This window comes from Salmo trutta, unplaced genomic scaffold (genome assembly GCF_901001165.1).
Source record: "Salmo trutta unplaced genomic scaffold, fSalTru1.1, whole genome shotgun sequence".
Classification (NCBI taxonomy): Eukaryota; Metazoa; Chordata; class Actinopteri; order Salmoniformes; family Salmonidae; genus Salmo; species Salmo trutta.
Genome location: NW_021822808.1, coordinates 73472 through 92989, shown reverse-complemented (window position 1 = coordinate 92989; position 19518 = coordinate 73472). Strand labels below are relative to the sequence as shown.

Here is a 19518-nt window from a genome sequence, read left to right as displayed (position 1 = left end):
AGCGTCTCTCCTCACAGCTGGATTTAAAAAAAAATAACGGCCATAAATAAAAATCAATAATCACAATTTAAACATGTTGTTATAGTCCTGGACTAATTGTTCACTATTTATTTTCAATAATTAAATTCATCATGCTCATTTCTCAAAGTATGCACCTTTATTTATTTATTTAACCTTTATTTAACTAGGCAAGTCAGTTAAGAACAAATTCTTATTTCAGGGGTAGAAGGACAGACTTTTACCTTATCAGCTCAGGGATTCAATCTAGCAACCTTTCAGGTTACTGGTCCAATCCCTCTAACCACTAGGCTACCTGCCTCTAACCACTAGGCTACCTGCCTAGTGTGGCACAATAAAATAATTGTCTCAATGTTTTACCATAAAAACAATATTTCTATCAGCTCAGTGTATTCACCAGTTTATAAGAGCATGATTTGATACATTCAGTGTCAACAAATAGGCATAAAGCATTACAATATCTCTGTGGTGCACAACAACACATGACAATATAATAAATATACAGATGGTTACCGGGATCAAAATATGACATAAAAAGCCACAAATAATAGCAAATACTTCAGAGAGATAAAGCAATCCCAAAGAATGCAATACCACAATCCATTTCAGAGGCTGATTGAGAAAGTGATGGGGGACGGATCAAGTTTTCAGGTTGGTTTGTGGTCCGTCTCGTCAGTCTGTCACTGTAGAGCCTTTGCTATCCCTGTGGCTAGGTGCTCAGCTGTAGGTTTGTCCGCTGAGCAGCTAACCGATAGCCCCTCTGCTGTCATGGCATCTGCTGTGGTGGGTCCTATGGCTGCAAACTGGAAGACAAAACAACACAACATTAAGTTCAGTTGTATTTGAGCCCAAACTACTACCTTTTCCCCTACTGTATTTATTTATTTTATTTATTTTGCTCCTTTGCACCATATTATTTATATTTTAACTTTTAACTTTCTTCAAACTACAAATCTACCATTCCAGTGTTTTTTCTTGCCATACTTTATTTACTTTGCCACCATGGCATTTTTTTGCTTTTACCTCCATTATCTCACATCATTTGCTCACATTGTATATAGTCTTATTTTTTTCTACTGCATCATTGATTGTATGTTGTTTTACTCCATGTGTAACTCTGTGTTTTTGTATGTTGTCGAACTGCTTTGCTTTATCTTGGCCAGGTCGCAATTGTAAATGAGAACTTGTTCTCAACTTGCCTACCTGGTTAAATAAAGGTGAAATAAAAATAAATAAAATAAATTGGCAGTATAGCATCACAAGCTCAAAGAAGATATCCACAGTCACTTTAAAGTTACATCGAAAAACTAGAAACGTTTTACCTTTATCCGCTTAAGTTGTTCACCTGACAGTCTTCTCACAGTTTCCAAGCAGAACTTGACTCCCGATGGGCTGAAGAAAGCAATGCTGGCTGGAACACCCTGTGTGTGGACAGAGCCCAAACCATGATGATTAGTGTATAACTGTTTCTGAACAATAACAACATCACAGCGTATATATGGCATAGTGTTTTGAGGGGAAAGTCCCGCTTGTTGATGCTTCCTGTACCTGCTCTGTAAAATGGTTCTTCAGGTTCTTCTCCAGGTCTGGATGTTGAGCTGTCTGATAAACCATCAGTGTGTCTAGAGGAACTCCTAAAAAAAAAAAAAACATCATGAAATGAATGTCACCTATGGTATTAGATACTACTTTGTAAATAGTACAGTATTCATGGGTATTAAAAATATTATTTATAATGCATTTAAGTAAGTCGTAATAGAGGAAACTTACCGTTTTCCCTCAAAGCAGTAGGTAAAACTTCTCTTTTAATAGAACCACAGGGGAAGAAAAGTGGTAATATATTGGTGTCCTCTCCTATATCAAGCCAGAATGTAGGTATAGTTAGCCAGCTCAATATAATACAAAAATAAAACGCAACATGCAACAATTTCAAAGATTTTACTGAGTTACAGTTCATATAACGAAAACAGTTAATTGAAATAAATTAATTTATGGATTTCACATAACTGGGAATACAGATATGCATCTGTTTTTCGCAGATACCTTAAAAAAAACAGTTAGTGGCGTGGATCAGAAAACCAGTCAGTATCTGGTGTGACCATCGTTTGCCTCATGCAGCGCGACACATCTCCTTCACATAGAGTTGATCAGGCTGTTGATTGTGGCCCGTGGAATGTTCCCCCACTCCTCTTCAATTTCTGCGCGAAGTTGCTGGATATTGGTGGAAACTGGAACACGCTGTCGTACATGTCGATCCAGAGCATCCCAAACATGCTCAATGGGTGTCATGTCTGGTGAGTATGCAGGCTATGGAAGAACTGGGACATTTTCAGCTTCCAGGAATTGTGTACAGATCCTTGCGACATGGAGCCATGTATTATCATGCTGAAACATGAGGTGATGTTGGTAGATGAATGGCACAACAATGGGCCTCAGGATCTCGTCACGGTATCTCTGTGCATTCAAATTTCCATCAGTAAAATGCAATTGTGTTTGTTGTCCGTAGATTATGCCTGCCCATACTATAACCCCACCTCCACCATGGGGCACTCTGTTCACAACGTTGACATCAGCAAACTGCTCGCTCACACAACGCTGTCCGCCATCTGCCCGGTACAGTTGAAATCGTGTTTCATCCGTGAAGAGAACACTTCTCCAGCGTGCCAGTGGCCATCGAACGTGAGCATTTTCCCACTGAAGTCGGTTTCGACGCCAAACTGCAGTCAGGACAAGACCCTGGTGAGGACAACGAGCACGCAGATGAGCTTGTTAGGCCGGTTGGACGTACCGCCAAATTCCCTAAAACAACACTGGAAGGCGGCTTATGGTAGAGAAATTAACATTCAATTATCTGGCAACAGCTCTGGTGGACATTCCTGCAGTCAGCATGCCAATTGCACACTCCCTCAAAACTTGAGACATCTGTGGCATTGTGCTGTGTGACAAAACTGTGGCAACGGAGAAATGTTCACTAACAGGGATGTAAACAAATGTGTGCACAAAATGTGAGAGAAATAAGCTTTTTGTGTGTATGGAACATTTCTAGGATCTTTTATTTCAAGCCATGAAACGTGGGACCAACACTTTGCATGTTGCGTTTATATTTTTGTTCGGTGTAGTTGCAGTCAAAACTGTTCGCTGCTCTGGCACCCCAATGGTGGAACAAGCTTCCTCACGACGCCAGGACAGCGGAGTCAATCACCACCTTCCGGAGACACCTGAAACCCCACCTCTTTAAGGAATACCTGGGATAGGATAAAGTAATCCTTCTAACCCCCCCCCCCCAAAAAAGATAGAGATGTACTATTGTAAAGTGGTTGTTCCACTGGATATCATAAGGTGAATGCACCAATTTGTAAGTCGCTCTGGATAAGAGCGTCTGCTAAATGACTTAAATGTAAATGTAAATAACTGTCATACGTTCAAGGATGAGGCGCGAGAGAACGTCCGCAGTCCCAGTGTCCTCTCCCAGGGGGACCAGACCGAGGTTTTCCACTACGGAAGAAAAACAGACAACGGATTACTGAAATATAATACCAAACAGAAACCTACTTTTCATCTAATGACATGAATACATGTAGTAGTTTATGATATTAATACATGAAGTAGTTTATGATATTAATACATTAGTATTCATTATTATAGTAATACATGTAGTAGTTTATGATATTAATACATGTAGTAGTTTATGATATTAATACATGTAGTAGTTTATGATATTAATACATTAGTATTCATTATTATAGTAATACATGTAGTAGTTTATGATATTAATACATGTAGTAGTTTATGATATTAATACATGTAGTAGTTTATGATATTAATACATTAGTATTCATTATTATAGTAATACATGTAGTAGTTTATGATATTAATACATTAGTATTCATTATTATAGTAATACATGTAGTAGTTTATGATATTAATACATGAAGTAGTTTATGATATTAATACATTAGTATTCATTATTATAGTAATACATGTAGTAGTTTATGATATTAATACATGTAGTAGTTTATGATATTAATACATTAGTATTCATTATTATAGTAATACATGTAGTAGTTTATGATATTAATACATGTAGTAGTTTATGATATTAATACATGTAGTAGTTTATGATATTAATACATGTAGTAGTTTATGACATTAATACATTAGTATTCATTATGATATTAATACATTAGTAGTTTATGACATTAATACATTAGTATTCATTATGATATTAATACATGTAGTAGTTTATGGCATTAATACATGAAGTAGTTTATGACATTAATACATTAGTAGTTTATGATATTAATACATGTAGTAGTTTATGACATTAATACATTAGTATTCATTATGATATTAATACATTAGTAGTTTATGACATTAATACATGTAGTCATTATGCTACACATGAATGAACACCCTAAACATTCTTAGAAAGTGTTTTGGTGCAGATAACAGTTCAATACACTCAAACTTTATCTGAAACGTCAACAGAACAACCCTGTAATTCCTCCCCAATAATCGGAGGTAAACGGAACAGTACAGATACCAAGAGAGTATTGCACCTGCCACCTGCCCTCTATAAAGACAAGGCAGAAAGATGTCAGTAAACTGTGACTTGTGGAAAAGTCATTTCCAGCTGACTGCAGGCTAGTGGAAACATGGTCGACACGTTACTGTGGCATCCAGGTGCCTGCCACACATACTATATTTACATTTACGTCATTTAGCAGACGCTCTTATCCAGAGCGACTTACAAATTGGTGCATTCACCTTATGATATCCAGTGGAACAACCACTTTACAATAGTACATCTATATCTTTTTTTTGGGGGGGGGGTTAGAAGGATTACTTTATCCTATCCCAGGTATTCCTTAAAGAGGTGGGGTTTCAGGTGTCTCCGGAAGGTGGTGATTGACTCCGCTGTCCTGGCGTCGTGAGGGAGCTTGTTCCACCATTGGGGTGCCAGAGCAGCGAACAGTTTTTGACTGGGCTGAGCGGGAACTGTGCTTCCGCAGAGGTAGGGGGGCCAGCAGGCCAGAGGTGGATGAACGCATATATATACTATATCTAGTTCCATCTCATTAAAGGCTCGCTCTGTGATATTTACAGCTTTTCACAAAAATGGTTCTCTCCTTACAGACAGTGAGTGGCGTGGCCGTGGCTTGCTATAATAAAGCAGGCAGACAGGCATCGATGCTTTCAGTTACTGTTCGATTGAACGTTAGAGTGGGGAAAAACAAGTTGCCTAAACGACTTTGAGCGTGTTATGGTCGTTGGTGCGCAGTATCTCAGAAACGGCCGCCCTCCAGGGCATTTCAAGCACTACAGTGACTAAGGGTTTACCGACAATGACGCTACAAACAAACAACATCCAGTCAGCGGCAGCAGTCCTGTGGGTGAAAAAAAGCTCGTTGATGAGAGTTCGGAAGAGAATGGAAAGAATGGTGCATGCTAACAGGTGGGCCTCAAACAGGCAAATAACAACGCATTTCACAACAGTGGTGTGTGTGCAGAGCGGCATCTCAGAACGTGCAACTCTCTGTCCTTGTCACAGATGGGCTATTGCAGCAGATGACTAGGGCTGTTGCAGTGACCTTATTACTGCCACACTGGCAGTCATGAGTCATGACCGCAGTATATTTCCATGTGACCGTTGACGGACATGCTTTAGTAGTACCCAACCTGCTAACAGACCATCAAGGTCCTAATGGCCTGGAACTCAGGGCTCTACTGTCCCTCCATCAGGTCCTAATGGCCTGGAACTCAGGGCTCTACTGTCCCTCTATCAGGTCCTAATGGCCTGGAACTCAGGGCTCTACTGTCCCTCCATCAGGTCCTAATGGCCTGGAACTCAGGGCTCTACTGTCCCTCCATCAGGTCCTAATGGCCTGGAACTCAGGGCTCTACTGTCCCTCCATCAGGTCCTAATGGCCTAGAACTCAGGGCTCTACTGTCCCTCCATCAGGTCCTAATGGCCTGGAGCTCAGGGCTCTACTGTCCCTCCATCAGGTCCTAATGGCCTGGAACTCAGGGCTCTACTGTCCCTCCATCAGGTCCTAATGGCCTGGAACTCAGGGCTCTACTGTCCCTCCATCAGGTCCTAATGGCCTAGAACTCAGGGCTCTACTGTCCCTCCATCAGGTCCTAATGGCCTAGAACTCAGGGCTCTACTGTCCCTCCATCAGGTCCTAATGGCCTGGAACTCAGGGCTCTACTGTCCATCCATCAGGTCCTAATGGCCTGGAACTCAGGGCTCTACTGTCCCTCCATCAGGTCCTAATGGCCTGGAACTCAGGGCTCTACTGTCCCTCCATCAGGTCCTAACGGCCTGGAACTCAGGGCTCTACTGTCCCTCCACCAGGTCCTAATGGCCTGGAACTCAGGGCTCTACTGTCCCTCCATCAGGTCCTAATGGCCTGGAACTCAGGGCTCTACTGTCCCTCCATCAGTTCCTAACGGCCTGGTACTCAGGGCTCTACTGTCCCTCCATCAGGTCCTAATGGCCTGGTTCTCAGGGCTCTACTGTTCCTCCATCAGGTCCTAATGGCCTGGAACTCGGGGCTCTACTGTTCCTCCATCAGGTCCTAATGGCCTGGAACTCAGGGCTCTACTGTCCCTCCATCAGGTCCTAACGGCCTGCTACTCAGGGCTCTACTGTCCCTCCATCAGGTCCTAATGACCTGGAACTCAGGGCTCTACTGTCCCTCCATCAGGTCCTAATGGCCTAGAACTCAGGGCTCTACTGTCCCTCCATCAGGTCCTAATGGCCTGGAACTCAGGGCTCTACTGTCCCTCCATCAGGTCCTAATGGCCTGGAACTCAGGGCTCTACTGTCCCTCCATCAGGTCCTAATGGCCTAGAACTCAGGGCTCTACTGTCCCTCCATCAGGTCCTAATGGCCTAGAACTCAGGGCTCTACTGTCCCTCCATCAGGTCCTAATGGCCTGGAACTCAGGGCTCTACTGTCCCTCCATCAGGTCCTAATGGCCTGGAACTCAGGGCTCTACTGTCCCTCCATCAGGTCCTAACGGCCTGGAACTCAGGGCTCTACTGTCCCTCCATCAGGTCCTAATGGCCTGGTACTCAGGGCTCTACTGTCCCTCCATCAGGTCCTAATGGCCTGGAACTCAGGGCTCTACTGTCCTCCACCAGGTCCTAATGGCCTGGAACTCAGGGCTCTACTGTCCCTCCATCAGGTCCTAATGGCCTGGAACTCAGGGCTCTACTGTCCCTCCATCAGGTCCTAATGGCCTGGTACTCAGGGCTCTACTGTCCCTCCATCAGGTCCTAATGTCCTGGTACTCAGGGCACTACTGTCCCTCCATCAGGTCCTAATGGCCTGGTACTCAGGGCTCTACTGTCCCTCCATCAGGTCCTAATGGCCTGGTACTCAGGGCTCTACTGTCCCTCTAACCACTCTGACATCAATGCAAATGGGATCACATCCAACACTTATCATTAAAACAGATGGCCTATCTTACATTTAAAACTCACCTCACTGTGATGATCAATTTGAAGACAGAAGTTCAACAGCAGGTTGAAACAGAGTAAAACATGATTGTTGTGGATGTTGTTTCCAAGCTTAACACAACGAAATGGACAGCGCTTTCTAAGGTGATAAATTATTCAAAAAATCCATACGCATATTAGAGCTTGTGCATATAGGCTTATGAATTTGTATTTGATTTTGAATAGCCTAGTAATGGGGATTTTTTAAAATATTTTCATAATAAATTGGGCGACACATTACATTTATAGCGTTACAGAATATCCCATCAGTATTCGTTTCCATCTCCTCCTCTCTCTCCTGTACTGCTTTCTCGAGCACGCAGACGGGCTGTCAACACTACAGACGACCACACCACCACAGACGACCACACCACTACAGACGACCACGGCCCTACAGACGACCACAGCCCTACAGACGACCACAGCACTACAGACGACCACAGCACTACAGACAACCACACCACTACAGACCACCACAGACGACCACACCACTACAGACGACCACACCACTACAGACGACCACACCACTACAGACGACCACACCACTACAGACCACCACAGATGACCACACCACTACAGACGACCACACCACTACAGACGACCACAGCCCTACAGACGACCACAGCCCTACAGACGACCACACCACTACAGACGACCACACCACTACAGACGACCACACCACTACAGACGACCACAGCCCTACAGACGACCACACCACTACAGACGACCACAGACCTACATACGACCACAGACCTACAGACGACCACACCACTACAGACGACCACAGACAACCACACCACTACAGACGACCACACCACTACAGACGACCACACCACTACAGATGACCACAGACGACCACACCACTACAGACGACCACACCACTACAGACGACCACAGACGACTACACCACTACAGACGACCACAGACGACCACACCACTACAGACGACCACACCACTACAGACGACCACACCACTACAGACGACCACAGCCCTACAGACGACCACAGCCCTACAGACGACCACAGCCCTACAGACGACCACAGCCCTACAGACGACCACACCACTACAGACGACCACAGACGACCACAGCCCTACAGACGACCACACCGGGTTCTCCTCCTATCAGCTAAAAACAGGAAGAAGCAGCTCCAGTGGGCACTTCCATCACCAACACTGGACAAATGAGGAGTGGAACAAATAGCCTGGTCCAACCAATCACGGTTCCTGTTACGTCATGCTGATGGCAGAGTCATGATGTGGTGTAAGCAGCGTGAGTCCGTGGCCCCCATCCTGCCTGGTGTCAACGGTACCGGCTGGTGGCGGGGGTGTGATGGTGTGGGGAATGTTTTCCTGCCTGGTGTCAACGGTACAGGCTGGTGGCGGTGGTGTGATGGTGTGGGGAATGTTTTCCTGGCCCCATCCTGCCTGGTGTCAACGGTACAGGCTGGTGGCGGTGGTGTGATGGTGTGGGGAATGTTTTCCTGCCTGGTGTCAACGGTACAGGCTGGTGGCAGGGGGTGTGATGGTGTGGGGAATGTTTTCCTGGCCCCATCCTGCCTGGTGTCAACGGTACAGGCTGGTGGCAGGGGGTGTGATGGTGTGGGGAATGTTTTCCTGGCCCCATCCTGCCTGGTGTCAACGGTACAGGCTGGTGGCAGTGGTGTGATGGTGTGGGGAATGTTTTCCTGCCTGGTGTTAACGGTACAGGCTGGTGGCGGGGGTGTGATGGTGTGGGGAATGTTTTCCTGGCACACGTTAGGTCCCTTGATACCAATTGAGCAACGGTTCCATTCCCCGGAGAATTCAGGCTGTTCTGGATGCAAATGGGTGTCCAACCCAGTACTCGATGGGTGTACCTAATAAACTGGCTTACAGTTTATATATCCCAGGTATTATTATTTTTTGATATAACTAGGCCTCCAAGTGACATATGACAAGATCCTCTCAGTGAAACAAAGGAGAGACATCACTTTAGAGACATGAAGGCGTTGTAAACTACAAAGAACTCCATGCTGAATAGAAGTGTTTAATGCCAGTAGGTTTACACAATGTTGGTGATCAGTTACTCACCTAACGCTGCAGTAGCTTTCCCAACAACATAGATGGACTTGGCATTCCATTTGTCTTTTATGTCATTGTTCCACTCTGTAATAGAAAACAGAAATTAAAACGAGTAGCTTACGTACACTAACGCGTGTTGACTTTTTGTCCGTCTGAAAAACGCACGAGACTAAAACACAGGAGACCTATCCTCTCCCTAACAATGACAATTTGTTGACGGGGCGGCATTTACAGTACATAGTTTATTAAAAACCTCACGACATCTACTCACGTTCCCTTCTTTCATCATCTTCAAGACACATTCTGACTGCCTCCACCGCCCTCGGGCTGGTAAAAATCAGGCCGCCATGTTGTTCTGGCTGAAACAGCTGCAGTAGTAGAGAGAACAGCTGTATAACGACTACTAAACATAAACCAAAACAATACAACCTTCAGTAACACTTTACTTGACACCCCCAGTGTCATAACACGGTACGACGCTGTAATAACCATGTCATAATGTCATAACAGCTGACATAACATGGTCATAACACTGTCATGACCCTTATATAATATATATCAATTATATAATAATATATATAAATTATATATATATATATATATATATATATATATACACACACACACCTGTTGTTAAATATATTGCGTTATTTTATGGCTGGTTATGACACCTACATCAGAGTGTCAAAACCCACATTTATTCAAATGTGTTTTTCCCTGCTAAGAAGTTTCCTTTCGTTTTGAAAGTTTGTTTCTTTATTGTTGTTGTAATAATTAATTTCTTTACAGTCGTGTTTTTTTCCCCCAATCATATTTTAAATAACTTGCAGAAAATACACTTTATGACACTGTCACGAAGCATTATGACCATCATAATCCTACCAGCCAATAAAGCCAGGTAGGCCTATCACGTACACGCTCTTACGTCAATCAGTCAAAAAGGCGTCTTGTCCTGCTCCTGAAATCTGCTCCTGCGTTCATCCCAGTCATCAACAACAGAGCATTGTGGGGAGGTGCATGTCTGACGTCAATTTGTGTGTAATTATAAAGATAATTTAATATAGTCAATTTCAGAAACTATTATATAACATAAACATACTGTTGACCAGTAGGCTATGGTGGAATGGAATGTTCTACCTTGGTAGGTTTAGTCAGCGTCCTAACCAGCCATAAAGTAACTACCTTGGTAGGTTTTATGGGTTTTGACACTCTTATGTAGGTGTCATAACCAGCCATAAAGAAACTACCTTGGTAGTTATGACGCTTGGTGTCCCAGTAAAATGTTACCAAGCTTTCGATCTTAAAAAAATCAACACTTTGATGTATATATAAACGGTGTTCACCTTGTCTGACAAAGTGTTCAAGGACACAAATGTAAAAGACAGCACAGGAATTAAGGTTGCTTTGTGTCCACGGGATGCCAGCTCCTGTAAATACAAAAGTTGAGAGTTCTGTAAATCAAAACAAATCGATTTCACTGTTACACAGTCACCCATTATACATTTAGGTTATAACGCCCGAGAAGCCGGTGTTTCCAGGTTATATTGTGACGGGTGTTGTTATTGGCAAACCGTTCCAGTATACCCACCAAAACACCGGCTTTGAGGGCATTATCACTTTTACACAATGGGTTACCAACATATTCAAATAATGATTGACATATTTTCATTAAAATATATATTTTGATTAATTTATTCATACTATAATCATCCTTCCACAAGATATAGTCCTGACAGAAATCTAGGGTTGCTACCCGAGCCGGCTGGTCGTTCGTTCGATCGGTTCGGTTGCCAGAGACGTGACCCAGTCGTTCAGTCTTTTTGTTCTGTATCTATGGACGCGACCCAGTCGTTCAGTCTTTTTGTTCTGTATCTATGGACGCGACCCAGTCGTTCAGTCTTTTTGTTCTGTATCTATGGACGCGACCCAGTCGTTCAGTCTTTTTGTTCTGTATCTATGGACGTGACTCAGTCGTTCAGTCTTTTTGTTCTGTATCTGTGGACGTGACCCAGTAGTTCATTCTAAATGGTCCATTGCCAGCCAGTTCTTATCCCAGACAGATTAACAGCAAAGTAGCTGCATTTGCATTTGTTTAAGCTGTTTTCTAGTGACATTTATTTGTATACATCCATAACAATGAGGTAATGATCCACGATTTCGCCTGGCATAGAAAATGTGCTCTCTCGTCAGGACACTGTTGTTCAGAGGAGCTAGCCAACAACACAGCTAAACACAATCACTTCAAACTGAAGCTGGAAAGACTGCAAACTAGCTGCATTTTGTTTCGTTTTACCTGTTTGTACAGTATATATCCATATAAATGATGCCAGCTGATTCATGATTTAGACTGGATGAGAAACGCTGCATGCGTTTCTACCTACCTCATCCCCATATTGTTTTTGTTTACTTTTTTGCTCTTTGGCACACCAGTATTTCTACTTGCACATCATCTCCTAAATTGTAATTACTACGGCCTATTTATTGCCTTACCTCCTCACGCCATTTGGACACAATGTATATAGACTTTTTCTATTGTGTTATTGACTGTACGTTTGTTTATTCCATGTGTAACTCTGTGTTGTTGTATGTGTCACACTGCTTTGCTTTATCTTGGCCAGGTCGCAGTTGTAAATGAGAACTTGTTCTCAACTGGCCTACCTGGCTAAATAAAGGGGAAATAAAATAAATAAATAAAATTGCCTGTCTGTCTCGTTCCGAATCCCAACAAGTTCATTACTATGGGACAGCTGGAGATTGAATTTTGAAACAATGTTGCAAATGTCAGAGAGACAGACAACAAGGTTTATATAAAACATCCGCTGTTGAAAACTAAATGTTAGTCTAAAAGAAATGTGAGATAATGTCTAGATGCTTTTTTAGTGGAGATCAAGTTTATAAATTGCCTGGCTGGGCTGATGAGACAGTGGATTGCAGCAGTCAGATGGAACAGAGTAAATAGGCATTTTAACGTCCTAGATTTAACCGGTTGGTAACTTGTGGAACAGGCACCGGCTCTAAAATGCGGTTTTAACCAATCAGCATTCAGGATTACAACCACCCGTTGTATAATGGTTTACAACAGGTGTAGAGTATAATAGAATAGGATTGAATAGAACAGAATAGAATGCACATATCAATACAAAAGATGTTTCTCTACTGTACCTTGATGTAAGGATCTGGTCCAGAGCCTCCCTCTCTTGGTTCTTTCAGAAGCAGCACATGCATTTCGACAGATGACTCAGAGCCCTGTGGAATAAGACAAGGGATACAACGGAAATGTTACCGTCAGCAACGAGGTCAATGATGAAAATCGGGAACACATTAAAAATAAAAAATAAATCCACTCAATGCAGATTTACTGTATTTAGTAAGATTATAAACTGAATGACTGACCCTGTGTAGTAGCTTCAGAACAGAAGGTTGACGGGGGGGTGTAACCCATAGAGGGTTAACGTTACACCCAGCGCCTGTCATATGTCGCCTACTGATAACAATACTGTTGAGACATGAATAAACTGTTTTCATTGCTTGGGACCATTTATCATTTAGAGGCATGCGGTGTTATTCAGTCAGCTGTAGAGCTCAGGTATTTCATGCACCGGCGTACTGTACGTCTTATGTACTTGCAATGCTGTTATGTTATGTTATGCAACACAATTCAAATATGGAGCTGTCACTTCTTGTGAGCCAAAGCGACACATTTACTTGGCTTCGTTGGCGCAACCATAAAACAATAACAACTGCACACACAATACTTATCATGCTTTAACTATTGAGATAACTAGTTTTCAAGTCAACAGAAAATCAACAGAAACCGTAGACAATCAACAAAAATTGGATGTACACAAACACTGTACCTCAAGCTCTTCCTCCAGCTGGCTTCATGGCTACTAAAAACGAGGAAATAGGGGACAACAAAATAGTCATGTTTTGTTAGGATAATACTTGAGCAATAACAATTAATGTTATCACTACAATTACAATTTTTTTCTTCTGGAACAGTTCAGTAAACAATATTCTAACATATTTGAAATATAATTTATATACAATATATATCCCTTTTTCATCAAAATGGTTTATTCCATTCTGCTGTCAGCGTGAAGAAACGGGACGCCATTGCGGTTCTACACAGGGACGTTCCAAGCATTGCGAAGCATGCAGCAATAGATCCAACATGGCCGCTACAGTGTCTCAGTTTCGCAGTACTCCAACTCCACTTTTAATCCTTCGCCGCCCGGTCCTTTCCCGTACGCGTGGTATCTGTTTTGGCAGCATGGCTTCTTCAGCGAAAAGACGAGCAGTTGGAATGGGAGAAAATCCCGTTGATAGTGAGGATAACAGCTCTGACGAGGGATTGGAAGACGACGGTGATTCAGGAGAGAATGACAGCGGATCAGAAGAGGAGATTAATGAAGTATGATATATGTCTGTAGCGAACTGGCTACATTCCTGGCCTAGCAGGCTAGCTAGCACTGGCTAACGTGTTTAGAGGGGGTTAGCTAGCTAACTAGCTAGCTTTTTTTTTTTAGCAAACAACTGTTGTTTATATCAAGCTAGCTAACAATGTTAAGTATGTTAGGGACATGCTGAACATAGCCAGTCGATAACTTCAGAGTTTTTAACTAGCTAACTAGTAAAAATCATGGACATTTACACACTTAAAACCATAAGAGTAATTTAGACAAACAAACAATCGATACCTGTGTTGAAACTAAAACTGGCAGCACATTCGCCTTGAGTCCCCCTCCAGTCCAAAACATTGTCTCGGGATTTCGGGACTTGTATTAAAAACGTTTATTTGTTTCCAGGAGGTCATTGTAGACTTTGAGGCCCATACCATTACTCACAATGACTACAATGGTGTGAAGAAACTCCTACAACAGCTGTTTCTGAAGGCTCACGTCAATACATCCGAGTTGACCGATCTCCTCATCCAGCAGAATCATATCGGAAGTGTCATCAGGGTAAGAAACAAGACGTGGTGCATCTTTCACACATCAGACCAGACCATCAGTAAATATGCGACATATTATTAAACTCCCGAAATATGCTCTCTTCAAATCAAAATGTACTCCTCTCCTACATGTTTAGCAAATGTTATTGCGGTTGTAGCAAAATGCTTGTGTTTCTAGCTCCAGTTTTCCAACCTCACATCCAATGGAGAACAATTGTATATGAATTCAGTAGCATCATGTATGTCTTTTGCATGTTTTTGTGATGTCAGCAAGCAGAGGTGCCAGAGGACAGTGATGATGACGAGGATCCAGCTGATGAAGTGTTTGGTTTCATCAGCATGCTCAACCTCACTGAGAGAAAGGTAGGTACGGTCAGATATATGTTATCTATTTGGGGAGGCAGGTAGCCTAGTGGTTAGAGTGTTGGACTAGTAACCGAAAGGTTGCTAGATCGAATCCCCGAGCTGACAAGGTACAAATCTGTCGTTCTGCCCCTGAACAAGGCAGTTAACCCACTGTTCCCCGGTAGGCCGTCATTGTAAATAAGAATTTGTTCTTAACTGACTTGCCTAGTTAAATTTAAAATATATAAATATATATATATTTTTTTTTTTTTATAATAATAATCTATGAAATCACTAAACTTGACACTTTCTCAACCAATGAGATGTTAAGAGATAAGACATTGTCGTTCACTCTTCTCTCTGTCTGAATCTGATATTTTAAAAGGTCGACCTTGAGGAAAGATCTGTTTTCCATAGACTTCAATGTAGTAGCCTACTTCCTCTTCCTGCCTACTGCTCTAGCCTGCATTTTGAACAATCACGGCAGTCTGGTGAATAAAGTCTATGGTGCTACGTTAATAACTGTGTTATGATCCGTTCACAGGGTGTCCAGTGTGTGGAGGAGGTAAAGGATCTGATCCTGGGTCAGTGTGAGAAGAGTTGTCCCCATAGTGTGACAGACGATCTGGAGAAGGTCCTGAACGACACCAGTAAGCCTGTAGGACTGCTGCTCAGCGAGAGGTTCATCAACGTGCCCCCACAGATTGCCCTGCCCCTTCACAAACAGCTACAGTGAGTCTCTAACTCTAACCCCCTCCCCCCACAGATTGCCCTGCTCTTCACAAACAGCTACAGTGAGTCTCTAACTCTAAACCCCCCCACATATCATCCTGCCCCTCCAAACAGCAGAGTCCAGTTACCTCCCCTTTCTCTCTGTTATCCCACCTGGGTCATGTTCATTAGGTCACAAAACCAAAGAAAACGTACTGAAACAGGGATGGACTACCTGGAGTTGTCCAATAAGAAAGAAACTCTTTTAATTTTTAATTTTTTTTTTAGATTTAATAATGTTACAAAATGACAAGACATGCTCTCAGATTACTGGACTGTCAGCAAGACATGCACTCAGATTACTGGACTGTCAGCAAGACATGCTCTCAGATTACTGGACTGCCAGCAAGACATGCTCTCAGATTACTGGACTGCCAGCAAGACATGCTCTCAGATTACTGGACTGGCAGCAAGACATGCTCTCAGATTACTGCGCTGGCAGCAAGACATGCTCTCAGATTACTGGACTGGCAGCAAGACATGCTCTCAGATTACTGGACTGGCAGCAAGACATGCTCTCAGATTACTGGACTGGCAGCAAGACATGCTCTCAGATTACTGGACTGTCAGCAAGACATGCTCTCAGATTACTGGACTGTCAGCAAGACATGCTCTCAGATTACTGGACTGTCAGCAAGACATGCTCTCAGATTACTGGACTGCCAGCAAGACATGCTCTCAGATTACTGCGCTGGCAGCAAGACATGCTCTCAGATTACTGGACTGTCAGCAAGACATGCTCTCAGATTACTGGACTGCCAGCAAGACATGCTCTCAGATTACTGGACTGCCAGCAAGACATGCTCTCAGATTACTGGACTGCCAGCAAGACATGCTCTCAGATTACTGGACTGGCAGCAAGACATGCTCTCAGATTACTGCGCTGGCAGCAAGACATGCTCTCAGATTACTGGACTGGCAGCAAGACATGCTCTCAGATTACTGGACTGCCAGCAAGACATGCTCTCAGATTACTGGACTGCCAGCAAGACATGCTCTCAGATTACTGGACTGTCAGCAAGACATGCTCTCAGATTACTGGACTGTCAGCAAGACATGCTCTCAGATTACTGCGCTGCCAGCAAGACATGCTCTCAGATTACTGGACTGCCAGCAAGACATGCTCTCAGATTACTGCGCTGGCAGCAAGACATGCTCTCAGATTACTGGACTGTCAGCAAGACATGCTCTCAGATTACTGGACTGCCAGCAAGACATGCTCTCAGATTACTGCGCTGGCAGCAATACTGCGCTGGCAGCAAGACATGCTCTCAGATTACTGCGCTGGCAGCAAGACATGCTCTCAGATTACTGGACTGTCAGCAAGACATGCTCTCAGATTACTGGACTGCCAGCAAGACATGCTCTCAGATTACTGGACTGCCAGCAAGACATGCTCTCAGATGACTGGACTGTCAGCAAGACATGCTCTCAGATGACTGGACTGTCAGCAAGGCATGCTCTCAAATGACTGCGCTGTCAGCAAGACATGCTCTCAGATTACTGCGCTGTCAGCAAGACATGCTCTCAGATTACTGGACTGTCAGCAAGACATGCTCTCAGATTACTGCGCTGTCAGCAAGACATGCTCTCAGATTACTGGGCTGTCAGCAAGACATGCTCTCAGATTACTGCGCTGTCAGCAAGACATGCTCTCAGATTACTGCGCTGCCAGCAAGACATGCTCCCAGATTACTGTACTGCCGCTCGGGCGATGTACCATTGTGTTCACTGTCAATAACCTGCTATGCATTATGGGTGTGCTACTGTAGATGAACCCTTCTAATCATGGTGATTTTAATATGGACCTGCAATTATGTAACTGCTTCTCTCAGATATGGGTCACTTTGCACCGGATAAACAAATTCTAAAAATCATTGACATATTTATTTTTGTTTGTACAAAAGTAATTCCATGTATTTGTTATTGTCTATGGAAAGAAGACAAACTGTGTGTCAGTACACTACCATAAAAACATGACCACATCATTGAATGTTCCAGGGAGGAGATCTCAGAAGCCCAGAGCAGCAACAAGCCCAGTGGGAAGTGTCATTACTGTCTGATGATCAGCAAGACCTATAAGGATCCCTCCAAGACCATCCCTGCCAGAGGGGCGCCGCCTAAAGACGAGCTCACGTTCCTCAACGCAGAGGAGGAGTTCTTCTATGAGGTACGTTTCTAACTTTTTAAAATGTATTTTTTATTTAACTAGCAAGTCAGTTAAGATCAAATTCTTATTTACAATGACGACCTACCGGGGAACAGTGGGTTAACTACCTTGTTCAGGGGCAGAATGACAGATTTTTACCTTGTCAGCTCAGGGATTTGATCTAGCAACCTTTCGGTTACTGCCCCAACCCTCTAACCACTAGGCTACCTGCCTCCCCTCCACTCTAACCACTAGGCTACCTGCCGCCCCTCCACTCTAACCGCTAGGCTACCTGCCGCCCCTCCACTCTAACCGCTAGGCTACCTGCCGCCCCTCCACTCTAACCGCTAGGCTACCTGCCGCCCCTCCACTCTAACCACTAGGCTACCTGCCGCCCCTCCACTCTAACCACTAGGCTACCTGCCGCCCCTCCACTCTAACCACTAGGCTACCTGCCTCCCCTCCACTCTAACCACTAGGCTACCTGCCCCCCTCCACTCTAACCACTAGGCTACCTGCCTCCCCTCCCCTCTAACCACTAGGCTACCTGCCTCCCCTCCACTCTAACCACTAGGCTACCTGCCTCCCCTCCACTCTAACCACTAGGCTACCTGCCTCCCCTCCACTCTAACCACTAGGCTACCTGCCTCCCCTCCACTCTAACCACTAGGCTACCTGCCGCGCCTCCACTCTAACCACTAGGCTACCTGCCTCCCCTCCACTCTAACCACTAGGCTACCTGCCTCCCCTCCACTCTAACCACTAGGCTACCTGCCTCCCCCCTCTAACCACTAGGCTACCTGCCTCCCCTACACTCTAACCACTAGGCTACCTGCCTCCCCTCTCTAACCACTAGGCTACCTCCGCGCCTCCACTCTAACTAGAGAGGCTATATACAGACACCGGTTAGTCAGGCTGATTGAGGTAGTATGTACATGTGGGTATGGTTAAAGTGACTATGCATATATGATAAACAGAGAGTAGCAGCAGAGTAAAAAGAGGGGTTGGGGGGGGGGGCACACAATGCAAATAGTCTGGGTAATCATTTGGTTACCTGTTCAGGAGTCTTATGGCTTCAGAAATTAAAGCCAATTATCAAATGTCCCAAATGAAGAGAATTGGCGCATTTCAACCCCCAACCCTGGTCACTGTTCATAACTTCCTCTAGTTCTACTCGTTTTGAAAACTACTCAAGCTACACTTGGTGAGTTAAATGGCCCGTTTTTACTTGTCCTTATCACTGCCTTAACCATTTGTCCACGTCTCCACTACAGCAAGCCACCATGAAGTTCCACTATTCGGTGCAGGAGGAGACGGACAGTGTTCTGAGCGGGCGCTGGTCCTTCGACGACGTTCCCATGAAGCCTCAGCGTACCGTGATGCTCATCCCAGCAGACAGGATGTCAGCCATCATGGACAAGCTCAAAGAATACCTGACCGTGTGACCAATCGTACTACGACACACACAGAATAAACTCTGGTAAACCACAGGACTGATGTCTTTTAAACAGCCCCTCGGGATTATTATTATTTTTGCGAATGTAAAATTCAATACAAAACATGGAAAGGAAGGGACCACTGGAATAATTTTTGTTAAGTGGAGAATAATGTCAAGTCATTATGTTGTACCGGTTTCCTTTAAGCCCAGTGGTTTTTATCTAACTGTTTTTAGAGAAATGTATCTTTTTGACAAAATAAATCACGTTAGACATTG

General features: G+C 43.9%; 2 protein-coding genes across 3 annotated transcripts; one reads left to right on the top strand and one right to left on the bottom strand.

Annotated features, from left to right (window-relative positions):
- Positions 1-79: 79 nt before the first annotated feature.
- On the bottom strand, positions 80-13691 carry LOC115184969 (uroporphyrinogen-III synthase). Of its 2 annotated transcripts, XM_029745550.1 has the most exons (11): positions 13443-13691; positions 12979-13081; positions 12748-12831; positions 10929-11012; positions 9857-9953; positions 9595-9669; positions 3439-3513; positions 1789-1872; positions 1567-1652; positions 1341-1439; positions 80-821 (listed from the first exon to the last, which is right to left on the bottom strand). In XM_029745550.1, exons 2-11 carry the CDS (start codon positions 13057-13059, stop codon positions 699-701), a joined length of 888 nt encoding a protein of 295 aa, XP_029601410.1. In that variant the 5' UTR covers positions 13060-13081; positions 13443-13691; the 3' UTR covers positions 80-698. The 2 variants fall into 2 exon arrangements, with proteins under 2 accessions (XP_029601410.1, XP_029601411.1); XM_029745551.1 differs by lacking the exon at positions 12979-13081.
- A 53-nt stretch (positions 13692-13744) lies between these two features.
- Positions 13745-19518, top strand: LOC115184968 (protein BCCIP homolog). Its single transcript, XM_029745549.1, has 6 exons — positions 13745-13999; positions 14394-14549; positions 14810-14902; positions 15429-15616; positions 17657-17825; positions 19079-19518. Exons 1-6 carry the CDS (start codon positions 13760-13762, stop codon positions 19247-19249), a joined length of 1017 nt encoding a protein of 338 aa, XP_029601409.1. The 5' UTR covers positions 13745-13759; the 3' UTR covers positions 19250-19518.

Excerpts from the sequence above, each read along its gene's own strand:
- LOC115184969 (XM_029745550.1), bottom strand. The coding sequence starts at position 13,059 with ATGACAGGCGCTGGGTGTAACGTTAACCCTCTATGGGTTACACCCCCC. Across the intron at positions 9,954-10,928 it reads TGAACACTTTGTCAGACAAG|CTGTTTCAGCCAGAACAACA; the intron begins GTGAACACCGTT and ends CTACTACTGCAG. Across the intron at positions 3,514-9,594 it reads GAAAGCTACTGCAGCGTTAG|TGGAAAACCTCGGTCTGGTC; the intron begins GTGAGTAACTGA and ends TTTCTTCCGTAG.
- LOC115184968 (XM_029745549.1), top strand. The coding sequence starts at position 13,760 with ATGGCCGCTACAGTGTCTCAGTTTCGCAGTACTCCAACTCCACTTTTA. Across the intron at positions 14,550-14,809 it reads ATATCGGAAGTGTCATCAGG|CAAGCAGAGGTGCCAGAGGA; the intron begins GTAAGAAACAAG and ends TTGTGATGTCAG. Across the intron at positions 14,903-15,428 it reads TCAACCTCACTGAGAGAAAG|GGTGTCCAGTGTGTGGAGGA; the intron begins GTAGGTACGGTC and ends ATCCGTTCACAG.